Below are 13,380 nucleotides of genomic sequence, written 5' to 3'. Positions count from 1 at the left end.
AGCCAGTGAGGGCAGGGGCCTTATGGCAAAAAAAAAAAAAAAAAAAAAAAAAGGAAAGAAAGAAAAGCATGCTGGAGAAAGGGGCTGGGGCTGGCAGAGGAGGACCTCATACAGCAAACAAACAAGAGACTCTTCTCATTTTCTGAGGTCATAACCCTCTTTGAGAATCTGGTAAAATGATTGACCTTGCACCCAAAAATGCATATATTCACAATTTTGCACACAGCAAGCTTCCCACCTCGAACTCTATCAGTGACCCCTGGGTGTTACTGCACATTCATGTTACTAACTCCCCATGAATCTTCCAGAAGAAACCCAGGTAATGTGACCCTGTCCCTTCCCCAGACAGGTCAGAGCCTGCACTTTGCGGTTTAGATGACTGGTCCCTGAAAGCTTGATGGTATACTTTCTTACAGTAAAGCTGCCCTGTGCTTTCTCTGCCTCTGGTCCAAGCCTGTGAAAGCTCTTGGTGATCTCTCCCCAGAGACCTAGAAGTTTCTTACAAACCTGGCAATTACCCTGCGAGCACCTTTCTCATTTGTACAGGTGCTTTATAAACCCAGGCCCAACTCCAGCTCCAGAAATTCTTGTTCCTATTCTTTCCCCACCCTTTGCTTAGCCTGTCACTAAACTGTTTCTCTCTATCAGTGACAAAGTTATAGCCCCAGCCCCATGGTAACTCAATTATTTAAAATTGCCTTTGGTGGATAACCTTGAAAAGGCCTTTGAAAGCCAAGCATATTAGAGTTGCTGGTTCCCCTTCATCCAGCTGCCTTTCCTCCTCAAGGAGCTCCATTAAACAGCCCTGGCATACAATCCCTTTGTAGAAACCCACCATACAACCCCCAGTGGAGGTGTTTTGTTTATGTGTTCGGTGACCCTGTTCAGCTGGGAGCCGTGGACATGGCTTTAAATATTTAACCGCTTTCGATAGGTTGGTAATGATAATAACTTTGCTGATGGCAGCTCCAATTGAGCTCCAGTTCAAATAAGATTTGTTGAACCTAAAATACTTCTAATTAACTCCCTGGCTAGCTTCCCTCACAGCAGGTGGCCACAAGAGGCAGCTGTGTGTCCTGGGAAGAGCACTGGACTTCGAGTCCATCTACAAAGAGAGGAAAATAGTATTTCTGTTCGTTGTGTTGTTGTGAAAAGCAAGTAAGATCTAGTTTGCAAAAGTATTGGGTGGTTGGAAAAGTCATGACATATTTTTTTTCTATATTTTTCTATGCCAAAATGTATCATGACTTTTCCAATCACTCAATACTTCATTTTGTGAGGGTCAGATGGTGATGCAACAGTAAAGCACGATGCTTTGTCGGACTGAGCCACATAGGAACATTCAGGTTCTGTATTCTTGTCCAGAGACCTCCCTGAATTTGGCAGTCAGGCGTGTGGCCATGACCCAGGGCTGGCTGAGGCTGGGAGTGGGTCATAGCATCAAGACCCTGTTGGAGTGCTGTCTCTCAGTCTCTCACTCATGGGAGAAATAAATGCACTTTTTGAAAAAGTGCTTGCTTCTGTAATCTATTATTAAGTGGGTGCAAATGTAAGGATCATTACCACTGATAATTAAAGCTATTGCTGGCTCACCCTCAAGGCTCTACCCTATGGTTTGCCAAATCTCTGACCCACAAGCTCTTTAGGACAAAGGAAACAAGAGTTGGGCAAAAGACCTAGGACTGTCCCAGGGCTCCAGAAGCCACCTCCACTTCAGCAAGGAGGCGGTACTCTCCTGCAGGGAGACAGTCCTTTGGAGAGGCATTCTCCTCTACGAGAGCATCTCAAGTGCTGTCTCCCAAACCTTCGGGCTCTTCCCAGCTAGGCTGTCTCTGTCTCTGCTGAGAGAGCTTCCACAGATCTGGAAGTGGTCTTGACCTTAGGTACACCTAAGGAACTACAAAGGCAGGTGGTTAGTGCTGCTAACAAATTTTCCAGCCCAAAGAGTGAGCAGAAGAGAACTCTCTAACCTGCTTTTGGGACGGAAGGGACTCAAGGAGAGGGCATCAAACGTTGATCATAGTTGTCTCAGGTTATTATTTTTATATAATCACAAAAATGAAGAATTTTGACACTAGTACATAGGAGATACATGTTTTTCCCCTTAGTGGCAACCAATGTACTAAACTGAAAGCACACTGACCCAAGGTGTGGAAAGCCTGAGTTTGATCTTTTTGAGCCTCACTTTTCTCAGTTGGTAGAGGACGATCTTCACGTCAGCTCTACAGACGAAGCCTAAAAGGCATGCTTTTTTATTTTTAAGAGGTTTTTGCTACAAGACGTGTGCGCTTGCCAGAAAGACAGACAGAAAACAAGAAATCACCCCCTAGGGGAGATGGCCACGCCACAATCTCTTCTCCTCCATTCTCCTCTCAGGATCTTGGGCACGCACGCACACGCGCCTGGCGTGAGTTTTAAGCCAGCGGGTCCAGGACACAAACCGCGGTCGACTATGTGGGAGTCCAGAGACATAGCCATTACGCTAACTGCTGGTACCAAGGCATGCTTTTTAATAAATTATAAAGAAGGAGCCAGCAGGTGGCGTAATGGCTAAGGCACTAGACACTCCCACCCGGCCGACCATGGTTCAAGTCCTGGACCTGGTGACTTGCTTTCTCACGTCCCCTCTCTCTCTCTCCCTGGTCAATTAAAATAAATGAATGAATAAATAAAAAATTTTTTAAAATAAATGATAAAGTAATAAGAGTCAACCGTAGGATTTATTATTCTGTGAGCTAGACAGTGAGCCTTTTGGATCTTTCAGTAGGGTCAATGACTGATCAATTCCCCAGCCAGTACCTTATTTGTTGAATAACAAAATCCCTAAGGACTAGTTATTTGTATGTAAGTTGACTGGTTTGTTTTTCTTCCCCAAGGTAAGATATTGCAAGTAAATTGCCAGTAAATATCCTTACAGAGAAGTCCTTTATAATGTTTTCCTGTTAACTGAGAAGTTTGAGGCTTAGAAAATCTATCTTGGCATTTCTGTTACCAGATCGACGAGGTCCTGCGACAGGAAGACAAAGCCGAAGCTATGTCTGGCCACATTGATCAGTTTCTCATAGCCACCTTCATGCAGCTGAGACTCAGCTACAACACGCACATGGCCGACGAGAAGCTGGAGAAGGACGAGATCATCAAGTTGTACAGCTGCATCATCGGCAACATGATTTCGGTAAGGGCGCCTCTGCAGGACGTGCGCTGCCCTCAGTCTCTCCCTCCTGGGCCCTAAAGCCAGAGTTGGTACAAGTTTTCCAGGGAGTCCCATGTCACTTGGGAGAACGTGACACAATTCATGTAACAAGCTACTGACTGCTTCGCTGGATGCTGGGCGACCCTCGAGGATGCCTTACTGTCAGGACGTAACCTAGAATGCGTACACACCCTGCAGTGCCGCTTCCTGCCAGTGTCTTCATCAGGCCGGTCGGCTGGCTTTTCACAAATCGGTCTCCACACTAGAAATATTTTTATAATAGAAAAGAAACATAGGCTATTACTGAAGCTTTTGGTGGAAAGTGGTGCTGTTTTTTCTTAATGCTCTGAACCATTTATAATACAGCGTGAGCACATGTTTACTGCCCCCACACTGATTTCCTCTGCTCTCTACCTCGAGTTTGACGCCTCTCTAACACACCGTGACTGGGCAGCTGTTTCAGATAGAGAGCCTGGCCCGAGAGGCCTCCACGGGAGTACTGAAAGACCTGATGCATGGCCTCATCACCTTGATGCTGGACTCTCGGATTGAAGATCTAGAGGAAGGACAGCAGGTGATCCGCTCTGTGAACCTCTTGGTGGTGAAGGTTCTGGAGAAGTCAGACCAGACCAACATCCTGAGGTACAGCTGTGTTCTCAGCAGTCGAGTCTGAATCGGCCACTGTTCTGTCTGCACATAGAACCAGCAAGTCACTAGATCAGTTGTTAGGCAAAAGTGCAGGTTTGAATAAAGTGGGATTATTATTATTTTATTTCTCGTGGACCCTAAGGTATTCCAGCTAAGACGACAGGAAGCCAGCCTAGGTCATCAGTTTTCTAGAATAGTTCCACAAAGTTTGTCAGTTACACCTTCTTTCATACACATTTCTGATGGATTTCTTTAACTACCACTGACAGTGAGAAACAGAGTGACAGACTTTATAATTACCAAGTGACAGCCAATACTTATTTTCTTAATAACTGAACGTCAAGTAACCAGAGGCACTTGCTGGTTCATGAGCTCTGTATTAGATGGCCTTTGAGACGCTGAGTTTGATTGGATGGAGGGTTGAGTTTTCTAATTCTGTTGCGTTGTCGTTTTCTTTTTCCAGCGCCCTACTTGTTTTGCTCCAAGACAGCCTACTAGCAACAGCCAGTTCTCCCAAATTCTCAGAACTCGTTATGAAGGTGAAGTTAAAATGATTTGTTCTCTTTTCTTTGAAAGGTGTGATTAGTGTTTAAGTATGGGGAAGGAGGAGTTGGACCTAAACACATAGGCTTAAATCGACCAAGACTAACTGGAAAAATATAGTTGGCCTTGAATTTACCTTTCTCCAATTTTGTGGGGGTTTTTCAAAAATTATTTATTTATTTAATTCCATTTGTTATTATTTCTTAAGTTGACCAGAGAGACAGAAAAAAGGGAAAGTGAGAAAGCAAGCCACCAGGTCCGGGACTTGAACCATTATCGGCCGCATGGGAATCCAGCACCTTTAACCACCACGCCACCTGCCAGCCCTTCCTTTTACACCCCAAGCACAGACATAGATAACTCTGGGCCTCAAATGATGAAAAAGAGCTAAGGCCAGGCTGTGTCCTGATGTTAAGAAGCTGGATCCCACATAGCCTACTACATGCTTTGAATCCTGGACCCAGTGTCTTGAAAAACATGTCAAACATGTGTGCCCAAAAAGAGGGAGAGCGGGAGAAGGGACTGTGACATGACCATATTCCAAGGGGAGTGCTTTGTCCATCTCCCTCTCTCTCTGGCAAAATTGTAAAAAAAAAAAAAAAAAAAAAAATTTTTGTGAATATATCATCAGTTCTTCTGACTCAAAATGTAAGAAGTTTGACAAGCCAGCAGGTGGAGGCTTGGTTAAGGCACTGGCTCCCACATGGCCAACCATGGTTGTTAGAGTCCTTGATCCAGCAGCTTGGAAAACATATGTGCCCAAAATCCCAAGAGAAGAATGGAGAAGAAGGGATTGTAGTGTGGCCATTCCCCGGGGGGTGATTTCTCACTTTCCCTCTCTCTGTGTCTCTGTTTAACGTTTTCTTTTCTGTACTTTACCTTACTTTATCTTACTATAAGATTACAGTATATAGGGGCCAGCAGGTGGCGTGGTGGTTAAGGGCACTGGACTCCCACATGCTCAACCATGGTTTAAGTCCTGGACCTGGTGACTTACTTTCTCACTTTCTGTCCTCTCTCTCACTCTGTCCCTCTCTGGTCAAATTAAAATAAATAAATAAATATTTTAAATAAAAAATAATTCTTTGAAAAAAAAAAAAAGTAGGGATCAGCAGGTGGTGTAATGGTTATGTCACTGGACTTTAAGTCCTGGACCTGGTGGCTTAAAACTCATACCAGGCGTTGGGACCAGCAGTTAGCGTAATGGCTATGTCGCAGACTCCACGTAGTCGCAGTTCGAGTCCCGAACCTGGTGGCTTAAAACTCATACCAGGCGTTGGGACCAGCAGTTAGCGTAATGGCTATGTCGCTGGATTCCCACGTAGTCGACCGCGGTTTGTGTCCCGGACCTGGTGGCTTAAGACTCACGCCGGGCGCGTGTGCGTGCGTGCCCAAGATCCCGAGAGGAGAATGGAGGAGAAGGGATTGCTGCATGGTTGTCCCTCCTAAGGGGATGATTTCTCACTTTCTGTTTCTCTCTGTCTCTCCCATGGGTGCGTTCACCCTGTAGCAAAACCTCTCTACAAAAATAAATTTTAAAATGCAGTATATCAGGGGACTTCAAAAAGTTCTTGGAAATGTAATTAAAGCATGAGTTTATTTTGGTGCCAAAAAAAAAAATAAATCCTGAAGCCCATGCAGTTTTTTCCATTAACTTTTTGAAGACCCTCCCTCACATATTAACACACATAATGTATAAAATATGTGTATATCAACTATGTTATTGATGAGGCTTCAGATCAACAGTCAGGAGTTCTGCTTTTAGGGAGTCGAAAGTTATGCTTGGGACCATGTGGCGGTGCAGTGGTAGCAGCCAGACACACATAGGAAGGTCCCAAGTTGGCATCTAAGAGCTCCCTGAGTATGACAGGCATGCACGCTGTGTGTCTGTGATCTGAGGCCGGGCGTGGAGTGCAGCAACGCAGGCCTTTGTGGAGGGTTCCTGCCTCCCTCTTCCCCCTCCACCTCCCCCTCCTTCTCTTATGGAAGAAAGAGAGAAATCTGAAAATCCGAGTATAACATATCTTTAAACTGCAGAGGGGTCTGCACCCCTAACCCCTGCATGCTCAAGGGTCGTCTATACTCGCTGCACTGTGGCAGTGTGAGAGACGTTGTCGCCTTGGGTCGAATTTGGTTAAGTAACATGAATAGTCCTAGGTCCCAAGGAAACCCCTTACATGATGGCTCGTACCTCTGGGGGTGGGCAGAGGACTGGATATGGAAGAGTAGATTGACAGCTCGCCGTACTGCGGGGCTGAGCTGACGAGAGCGATCCACATGCTCACAGTACGGGAGCCGCACTGGAAAGGTCTGACGCAGCGTTTCCCCCACCGTCTCAGAAGTGAGCCCGACCAGCAAGTGGTGTGGTGGTTAAGGTGCCGGAATTCCCACATGGCTGATCATAGTTCGAATCCCCGACCTGGTGGCTTGCTTTCTCTCTCTCCCTCTCTCTCTCGATCTTTCTCTGGCAAAACTCATTGAAAATAATAATAATAATAATAGTAATAATAAATAAAGTTGAATAAAATAATTAAAAAAAAAAAAGAAGTGAGCCCGAGCTTGGGGAGATGCGTGGTGATGGTGTCCTCAGCCTCCGTCCTGCCCTCTGACACGTCCTTTTTTCAATAGTGTCTCTGGAGAATGGTCCGGCTATTGCCTGATACTATCAACAGCATTAATCTGGACAGAATTCTTCTGGACATCCACATTTTCATGAAGGTCTTCCCCAAAGAAAAATTGAAGCAATGCAAAAGTGAATTTCCCATTAGGACCCTAAAGACCCTGCTGCACACCTTATGCAAATTGAAAGGCCCCAAGGTGAGTGGAAATAGCAGCTGGTCCCAGGGAACTTGAGAGAACGCCATGGAAGTGGGATTGCCACCCTCTGAATGTGCACGCTCCCCCCTCAGATCCTAGACCACCTAACGATGATCGACAACAAGAACGAGTCGGAGCTGGAGGCCCACCTCTGCCGGATGATGAAGCACAGCATGGACCAGACCGGGAGCAAGTCCGATAAGGAGACAGAGAAAGGAGCGTCTCGGATAGTGAGTGGCCTGCCTGGAAAGACGCGGGGCGTGGGCTTGTACTGGGAACGGCCCTGTCTGAGCTGCAGGTCACCTGGCCACTGTCCTCTGAGCGCCCGAGGCGACAGCTCAAGGATTGGTTTCTAAGGAATAACCCACCTCTAACCCGTTCTTCCTCGTGTGTTTCCACATTTCAGGATGAAAAATCATCAAAGGCCAAAGTGAACGATTTCTTAGCTGAGATTTTTAAGAAGATTGGCTCCAAAGAGAACACGAAAGAGGTGAGTGAAAGCGCGAAGCCCGCTGGGGTCTGTGGTGGGGAGGGCGTGAGCGAGCACCCATGCCGACCTGGTGCCTTTTCTCGTTCACCAGGGCCTAGCAGAGCTATATGAATACAAGAAGAAATACTCAGATGCTGACATCGAGCCATTTCTGAAAAACTCCTCACAGTTCTTCCAGAGCTATGTCGAGAGAGGCCTTCGGGTGATTGAGATGGAGCGGGAGGGCAAAGGCCGCATTCCCACCTCAGCAGGTGTGCTTTCTTCAGCAGCCCCGAGGACAGGTTCAGAACCGCTCCTACCCTCCGGGCCTGACTTTTCCGTGGTTTAAATTGATACCCAGGAACCTCAGTGCTTAAGTCTTCACAAAAGTGAGCAAAAGTATTCACATGGCGTAATGGTTACATTGATGGACTCCCATGTAGTCGCCCCCGGGTTGAGTCTGGACATCCACATTTTCATGAAGGTCTTCCCCAAAGAAAAATTGAAGCAATGCAAAAGTGAATTTCCCATTAGGACCCTAAAGACCCTGCTGCACACCTTATGCAAATTGAAAGGCCCCAAGGTGAGTGGAAATAGCAGCTGGTCCCAGGGAACTTGAGAGAACGCCATGGAAGTGGGATTGCCACCCTCTGAATGTGCACGCTCCCCCCTCAGATCCTAGACCACCTAACGATGATCGACAACAAGAACGAGTCGGAGCTGGAGGCCCACCTCTGCCGGATGATGAAGCACAGCATGGACCAGACCGGGAGCAAGTCCGATAAGGAGACAGAGAAAGGAGCGTCTCGGATAGTGAGTGGCCTGCCTGGAAAGACGCGGGGCGTGGGCTTGTACTGGGAACGGCCCTGTCTGAGCTGCAGGTCACCTGGCCACTGTCCTCTGAGCGCCCGAGGCGACAGCTCAAGGATTGGTTTCTAAGGAATAACCCACCTCTAACCCGTTCTTCCTCGTGTGTTTCCACATTTCAGGATGAAAAATCATCAAAGGCCAAAGTGAACGATTTCTTAGCTGAGATTTTTAAGAAGATTGGCTCCAAAGAGAACACGAAAGAGGTGAGTGAAAGCGCGAAGCCCGCTGGGGTCTGTGGTGGGGAGGGCGTGAGCGAGCACCCATGCCGACCTGGTGCCTTTTCTCGTTCACCAGGGCCTAGCAGAGCTATATGAATACAAGAAGAAATACTCAGATGCTGACATCGAGCCATTTCTGAAAAACTCCTCACAGTTCTTCCAGAGCTATGTCGAGAGAGGCCTTCGGGTGATTGAGATGGAGCGGGAGGGCAAAGGCCGCATTCCCACCTCAGCAGGTGTGCTTTCTTCAGCAGCCCCGAGGACAGGTTCAGAACCGCTCCTACCCTCCGGGCCTGACTTTTCCGTGGTTTAAATTGATACCCAGGAACCTCAGTGCTTAAGTCTTCACAAAAGTGAGCAAAAGTATTCACATGGCGTAATGGTTACATTGCTGGACTCCCATGTAGTCGACCGCGGTTTGAGTCTCAGACCAGGCAGCTTAAAGTCATGCTGGGCGCATGCCCAAGATCCCGAGAGGAGAATGGAGGAGAAGGGATTGCGGCGTGACCATCCCCCTGGGGGGTGATTTCTCACTCTGTCTGTCTGTCTCTGGCAAGCGTACACACCTATAACATAAACCTCTCTTTAAAAAATATTCACACTGTATCCTTACTGGTCAGTTCCCTGTCACCTGACTTGACCCATCATTAATGTCTGACGAGGGTAATCATTCCTTGCCCGAAGCATTTCTTTGCTTGGCTTCTAGTTCTATGCGCCATCTTGGTTTCCTCCCACCGTCCTGACTCTTCCTTCTTGACCTTTGAATGAGTCTTACTCTCCCTGACCTTTTTTTTTTTTTACCAGAGGCGGTGTGTATGTGAGAGAGAAAGAGAGATGAGAAGAGAACATCTCCCAGTGGGGCCGGTCCTTTCTCCTCCAGGTCATCCCGTCAGAATCCTGGGCATGTGTGCGTGGCCAGTGTGAGGGCAGTGGGGCGGAGCCTTGAACCCCAGGGGGCATGTGGGACCTGGCCCCTCTGCACTGCACTTTGCTGCTCTGCTGCCGGGCCAGGCCCACCCTGACCTTTTAGTGCTGGTGTGCTCCGGGGTCCAGGCTGCGAGTCCCTCTTCCTCTCATCCCCTCGTGCGTTCATCTACTCTCACTGCAAATCACCAAACCGTTAACTTGCCAGTGAGACCAGGTTTGTTTTGTTTTGTTTTGCCAGAGGGTACATGTGCTTATAGGAGAGAGGCAGAGACAGTGAGAGAAGGTGAGAAATCCCCCCAGGGGATGGGGCCAGCTCTGCGTCTCCAGCTTAGCCCGCCTTCCGGTCCCCACGGGCTGCGTCCTGCACAGCCTCCCCGCCCGCGTTTCTAGTCGGCACTGTCAACTCCGCGCGTCAGACACCGCGCTCCGATTAGTGCCCATGGCAGCTCCGTCCTTCGAGTTCACTCAGAGCCGGAGGCTCCCCTCGCTCTCCACCCGCACGACGCACAGCCCCACACTGGCCCTCCGTCACCGCTGCGCCTCGGCCTGAGACGTCGGCTCCCACCTCATCTCCCTGCTTCCTTCCACTTTGGCCCCCCATGTCCATTTCTTTGTTTTTGTTTTTCAAGAATTATTTTATTTGACTTTGTTTATTTTAATTTGACCAGAGAGAGAGAAAGCCACCAGGTTCAGGACTCAAACCACAGTCGGCCATGTGGGAGTCCAGCGCCCTTAACCACCACACCACCTGCCAGCCCCCCGTGTCCATTTCTACACATGGCATCAAAATGGCTCTTCTCAGCCACTCTGCAGAGGCTCTGCCTTTCACTATCCAGAGCACAGGCCCCACACAGGGCTCCAAGGTCCTGTGTACGTGACTGCTGACACTCCTCAAACCTGTAACAAAACTTCTCCCCCCAAAAAAGGACCTAAGAGGTATCAGTTATTTTAAAAAAAAAAAAAAAAGCTGTGAAGAGCCTTAAACCAGGACTAGCAGTTGGTGTAATGGCTATGAACCTAGAACATGGTTTATAGACAGAACCTAAAACACGGTTTATAGGTAGACAGGACCTAGAACACGGTTTATAGGCAGACAGGACCTAGAACACGGTTTATAGGCAGACAGGACCTAGAACACGGTTTATAGGCAGACAGAACCTAGAACACGGTTTATAGGCAGACCGGACCTAGAACGCGGTTTATAGGCAGACCGGACCTAGAACACGGTTTATAGGCAGACAGAACCTAGAACATGGTTTATAGGCAGACAGGACCTAGAACGCGGTTTATAGGCAGACCGGACCTAGAACACGTTTTATAGGCAGACAACCTAGAACACAGTTTATAGGCAGACCGGACCTAGAACACGGTTTATAGGCAGACAGAACCTAGAACATGGTTTATAGGCAGACAGGACCTAGAACGCGGTTTATAGGCAGACCGGACCTAGAACACGGTTTATAGGCAGACAACCTAGAACACAGTTTATAGGCAGACAGGACCTAGAACACGGTTTATAGGCAGACAGAACCTAGAACACGGTTTATAGGCAGACAGAACCTAGAACACGGTTTATAGGCAGACAGAACCTAGAACACGGTTTATAGGCAGACAGAACCTAGAAGGGTGGGTGTGCTTTGCTAAAATACATGCCGGACAATTAAGACAGCGCTGCTTTTCCCTGGCAAGAGGAAATTCTACAGTTGGCCCCATCTTTTCTTCGTTTAAGGCTTTTTTAATTTTTTTTTTGGAGAGGTTTTTGCTATAGGGCGCGTGCACTCACCAGACAGAGACAGAGAGACAGAAAGTGAGAAATCACCCCCGGGGGGGGGGTGGCCACACTGCAGTCCCTTCTCCTCCATTCTCCTCTCAGGATCGTGGGCATGCACGCACACATGCCCGGCGTGAGTTTAAACCACCGGGTCTGGGACTTGAACCACAGTCAGCTACATGGGAGTCCAATGACATAGCCATTACACCACCTGCTAGTTTCGGAACTGTGCTGGATTTTTCATTTTATTTTGGCTCCCCTCTCCTGCCAGAATAGTGATTGTAGCGGTGGGCTCCAGACCTTCACGTTCCTGCCTCTACCCGCTTGTGGGCACCTCGCCTTTTCCCCTCCTCCCCATGCACACACCACAGCCTTGAGCTCCTCGCCACCTTCAGAAGTTTGAGTAAGAGCTTTCCCCGTGGGTCACCTGGGCCAGTCCTCGCCGGATTCCTCCAGACATTGGTGGCCCTCTGGCTTTTCAGCCGGCCATTTCCAGTGTACTCAAGAGCGGCCTAGGTTATTGGGGTGCCCGCGCCCTCCTCGGGATTGCTGGGACACAGCCCAGGCTGCCGCTGATGGCCTAGCTTCCCTCCTCCCCCCTGTTTCAGTTCTTGACGTTCTCACAAAGCGTATCTTGCACATTTCAGAGTACCCTTGACCACCTACTCTGGGGGAGTCCTTTGTACTGTCTAGTCAAGTCCGGGAGTGATATTCAAGCCCTAGGAAATTCTCGATTGGTCCCTCAGGGGTGGGGCGGTGTAGAAGTGGGGTGCGCGTGTGTCTGAATGTTCTCGCCACATTTTCCTCTCCAGGCATCTCTCCTCAGATGGAGGTCACATGCGTGCCCACCCCCACAAGCACAGTGTCCTCCATAGGGAACACAAATGGAGAAGAGGTGGGCCCGTCCGTCTACCTGGAAAGGCTAAAGATCCTCCGGCAGCGATGTGGTCTGGACAACACGAAGGTACTCCCCTGTCCTCCGCAGGGCCGGGGAGGGCGCGGCGGGCCAGGGACTGGCGGCCCTCGGAGAAGCGGCTCGGGCCTGGGTGACGCGTCCGGAGAGGCACCTCCGTGCTGGGCCTGCTCGCGGACGGTGTCTCCTCTTCTCTCAACAGCAAGATGACCGACCGCCGCTGACCTCTTTGCTCTCCAAACCAGCAGTCCCCACGGTCGCCTCCTCCACAGACATGCTGCACAGCAAGCTCTCCCAGCTCCGGGAGTCCCGGGAGCAGCACCAGCACTCGGACCTGGATTCCCACCAGACTCACTCTTCAGGAGCCGTGACCACATCCTCCTCCACAGCCAACATCGACGACTTGAAAAAAAGACTGGAGAGAATAAAGAGTAGTCGCAAATGAAGCTGCCCTCCCCTGCACCCGCAGCTTTAGTCTACTAAACTAGGAGGCCGCGTAGCCCGTGGCCTCGCCGGCCTCGGGGACACGAACTGGCTGTACGCCGCGTGGGCACCGGGGAGCCGCGGTGGCGTCGCTGTGGCACAGGCGTTGTACATACCCGCTCCCGCGAGCCCGCCCGGGAGCCCGCCTGTGGGTTAGTGTAGTGTACAGACTCGGGCCAGCGCCCCTCCTCCCAGCTCAGACTAGGTTCCATCTCCTTTTTCTTTTTTTTTCTTTTCTTTTTAACTGCTCATTTCTAAAATTGTTCTAATCTTTCCTAGCTTTTAACTCTTAGAAACTCTTTCATAGTTTCCCTTTGAGTTTGTGAGCTCTTCTCCCTGTAGCCCTGAAGGGTCACTGTATTCTGTATGAACGCATGGCATGGTGCAACTAATTTAAGAGTCTTTTATAAATAAAGTTTGCATTAACTACACCTGTCTCCCCGGTGCTCCACGTCTGGGAGTCCGGCAGCCCTTCTGTCACCTGGGGGAGCAGAGAAACCCCACCCATCGCTGCTGGGGGCTTTCGCC

The 13,380-nt window shown here is 49.2% G+C and overlaps 1 protein-coding gene across 3 annotated transcripts in view; it reads left to right on the top strand.

Moving 5' to 3' along the window:
• The window catches only part of CKAP5 (cytoskeleton associated protein 5), a 109,914-nt gene extending 96,633 nt beyond the window's left edge, over positions 1 to 13,281 (top strand). For 2 of the 3 annotated variants that reach the window (XM_006157791.3, XM_027775413.1), the window contains exons 37-45: positions 3,648 to 3,835; positions 4,305 to 4,380; positions 7,013 to 7,084; positions 8,137 to 8,253; positions 8,346 to 8,483; positions 8,660 to 8,743; positions 8,835 to 8,994; positions 12,269 to 12,420; positions 12,572 to 13,281. In XM_006157791.3, the coding sequence (XP_006157853.1) occupies positions 3,648 to 3,835; positions 4,305 to 4,380; positions 7,013 to 7,084; positions 8,137 to 8,253; positions 8,346 to 8,483; positions 8,660 to 8,743; positions 8,835 to 8,994; positions 12,269 to 12,420; positions 12,572 to 12,814 (1,230 nt within the window). In that variant the 3' untranslated portion in view covers positions 12,815 to 13,281. Of the gene's footprint in view, positions 1 to 3,647; positions 3,836 to 4,304; positions 4,381 to 7,012; positions 7,202 to 7,293; positions 7,432 to 7,607; positions 7,692 to 7,782; positions 7,943 to 8,136; positions 8,254 to 8,345; positions 8,484 to 8,659; positions 8,744 to 8,834; positions 8,995 to 12,268; positions 12,421 to 12,571 lie in introns of all 3 variants that reach the window. The other variant, XM_006157792.3, reaches the window with a different exon arrangement.
• The last annotated feature ends 99 nt before the right edge of the window (positions 13,282 to 13,380 follow it).

The sequence above is a fragment of the Tupaia chinensis genome, unplaced genomic scaffold, assembly GCF_000334495.1.
Source record: "Tupaia chinensis unplaced genomic scaffold, TupChi_1.0 Scaffold000561_1, whole genome shotgun sequence".
Lineage (NCBI taxonomy): Eukaryota > Metazoa > Chordata > Mammalia > Scandentia > Tupaiidae > Tupaia > Tupaia belangeri.
This window is presented reverse-complemented; position numbering and strand designations above follow the sequence as displayed.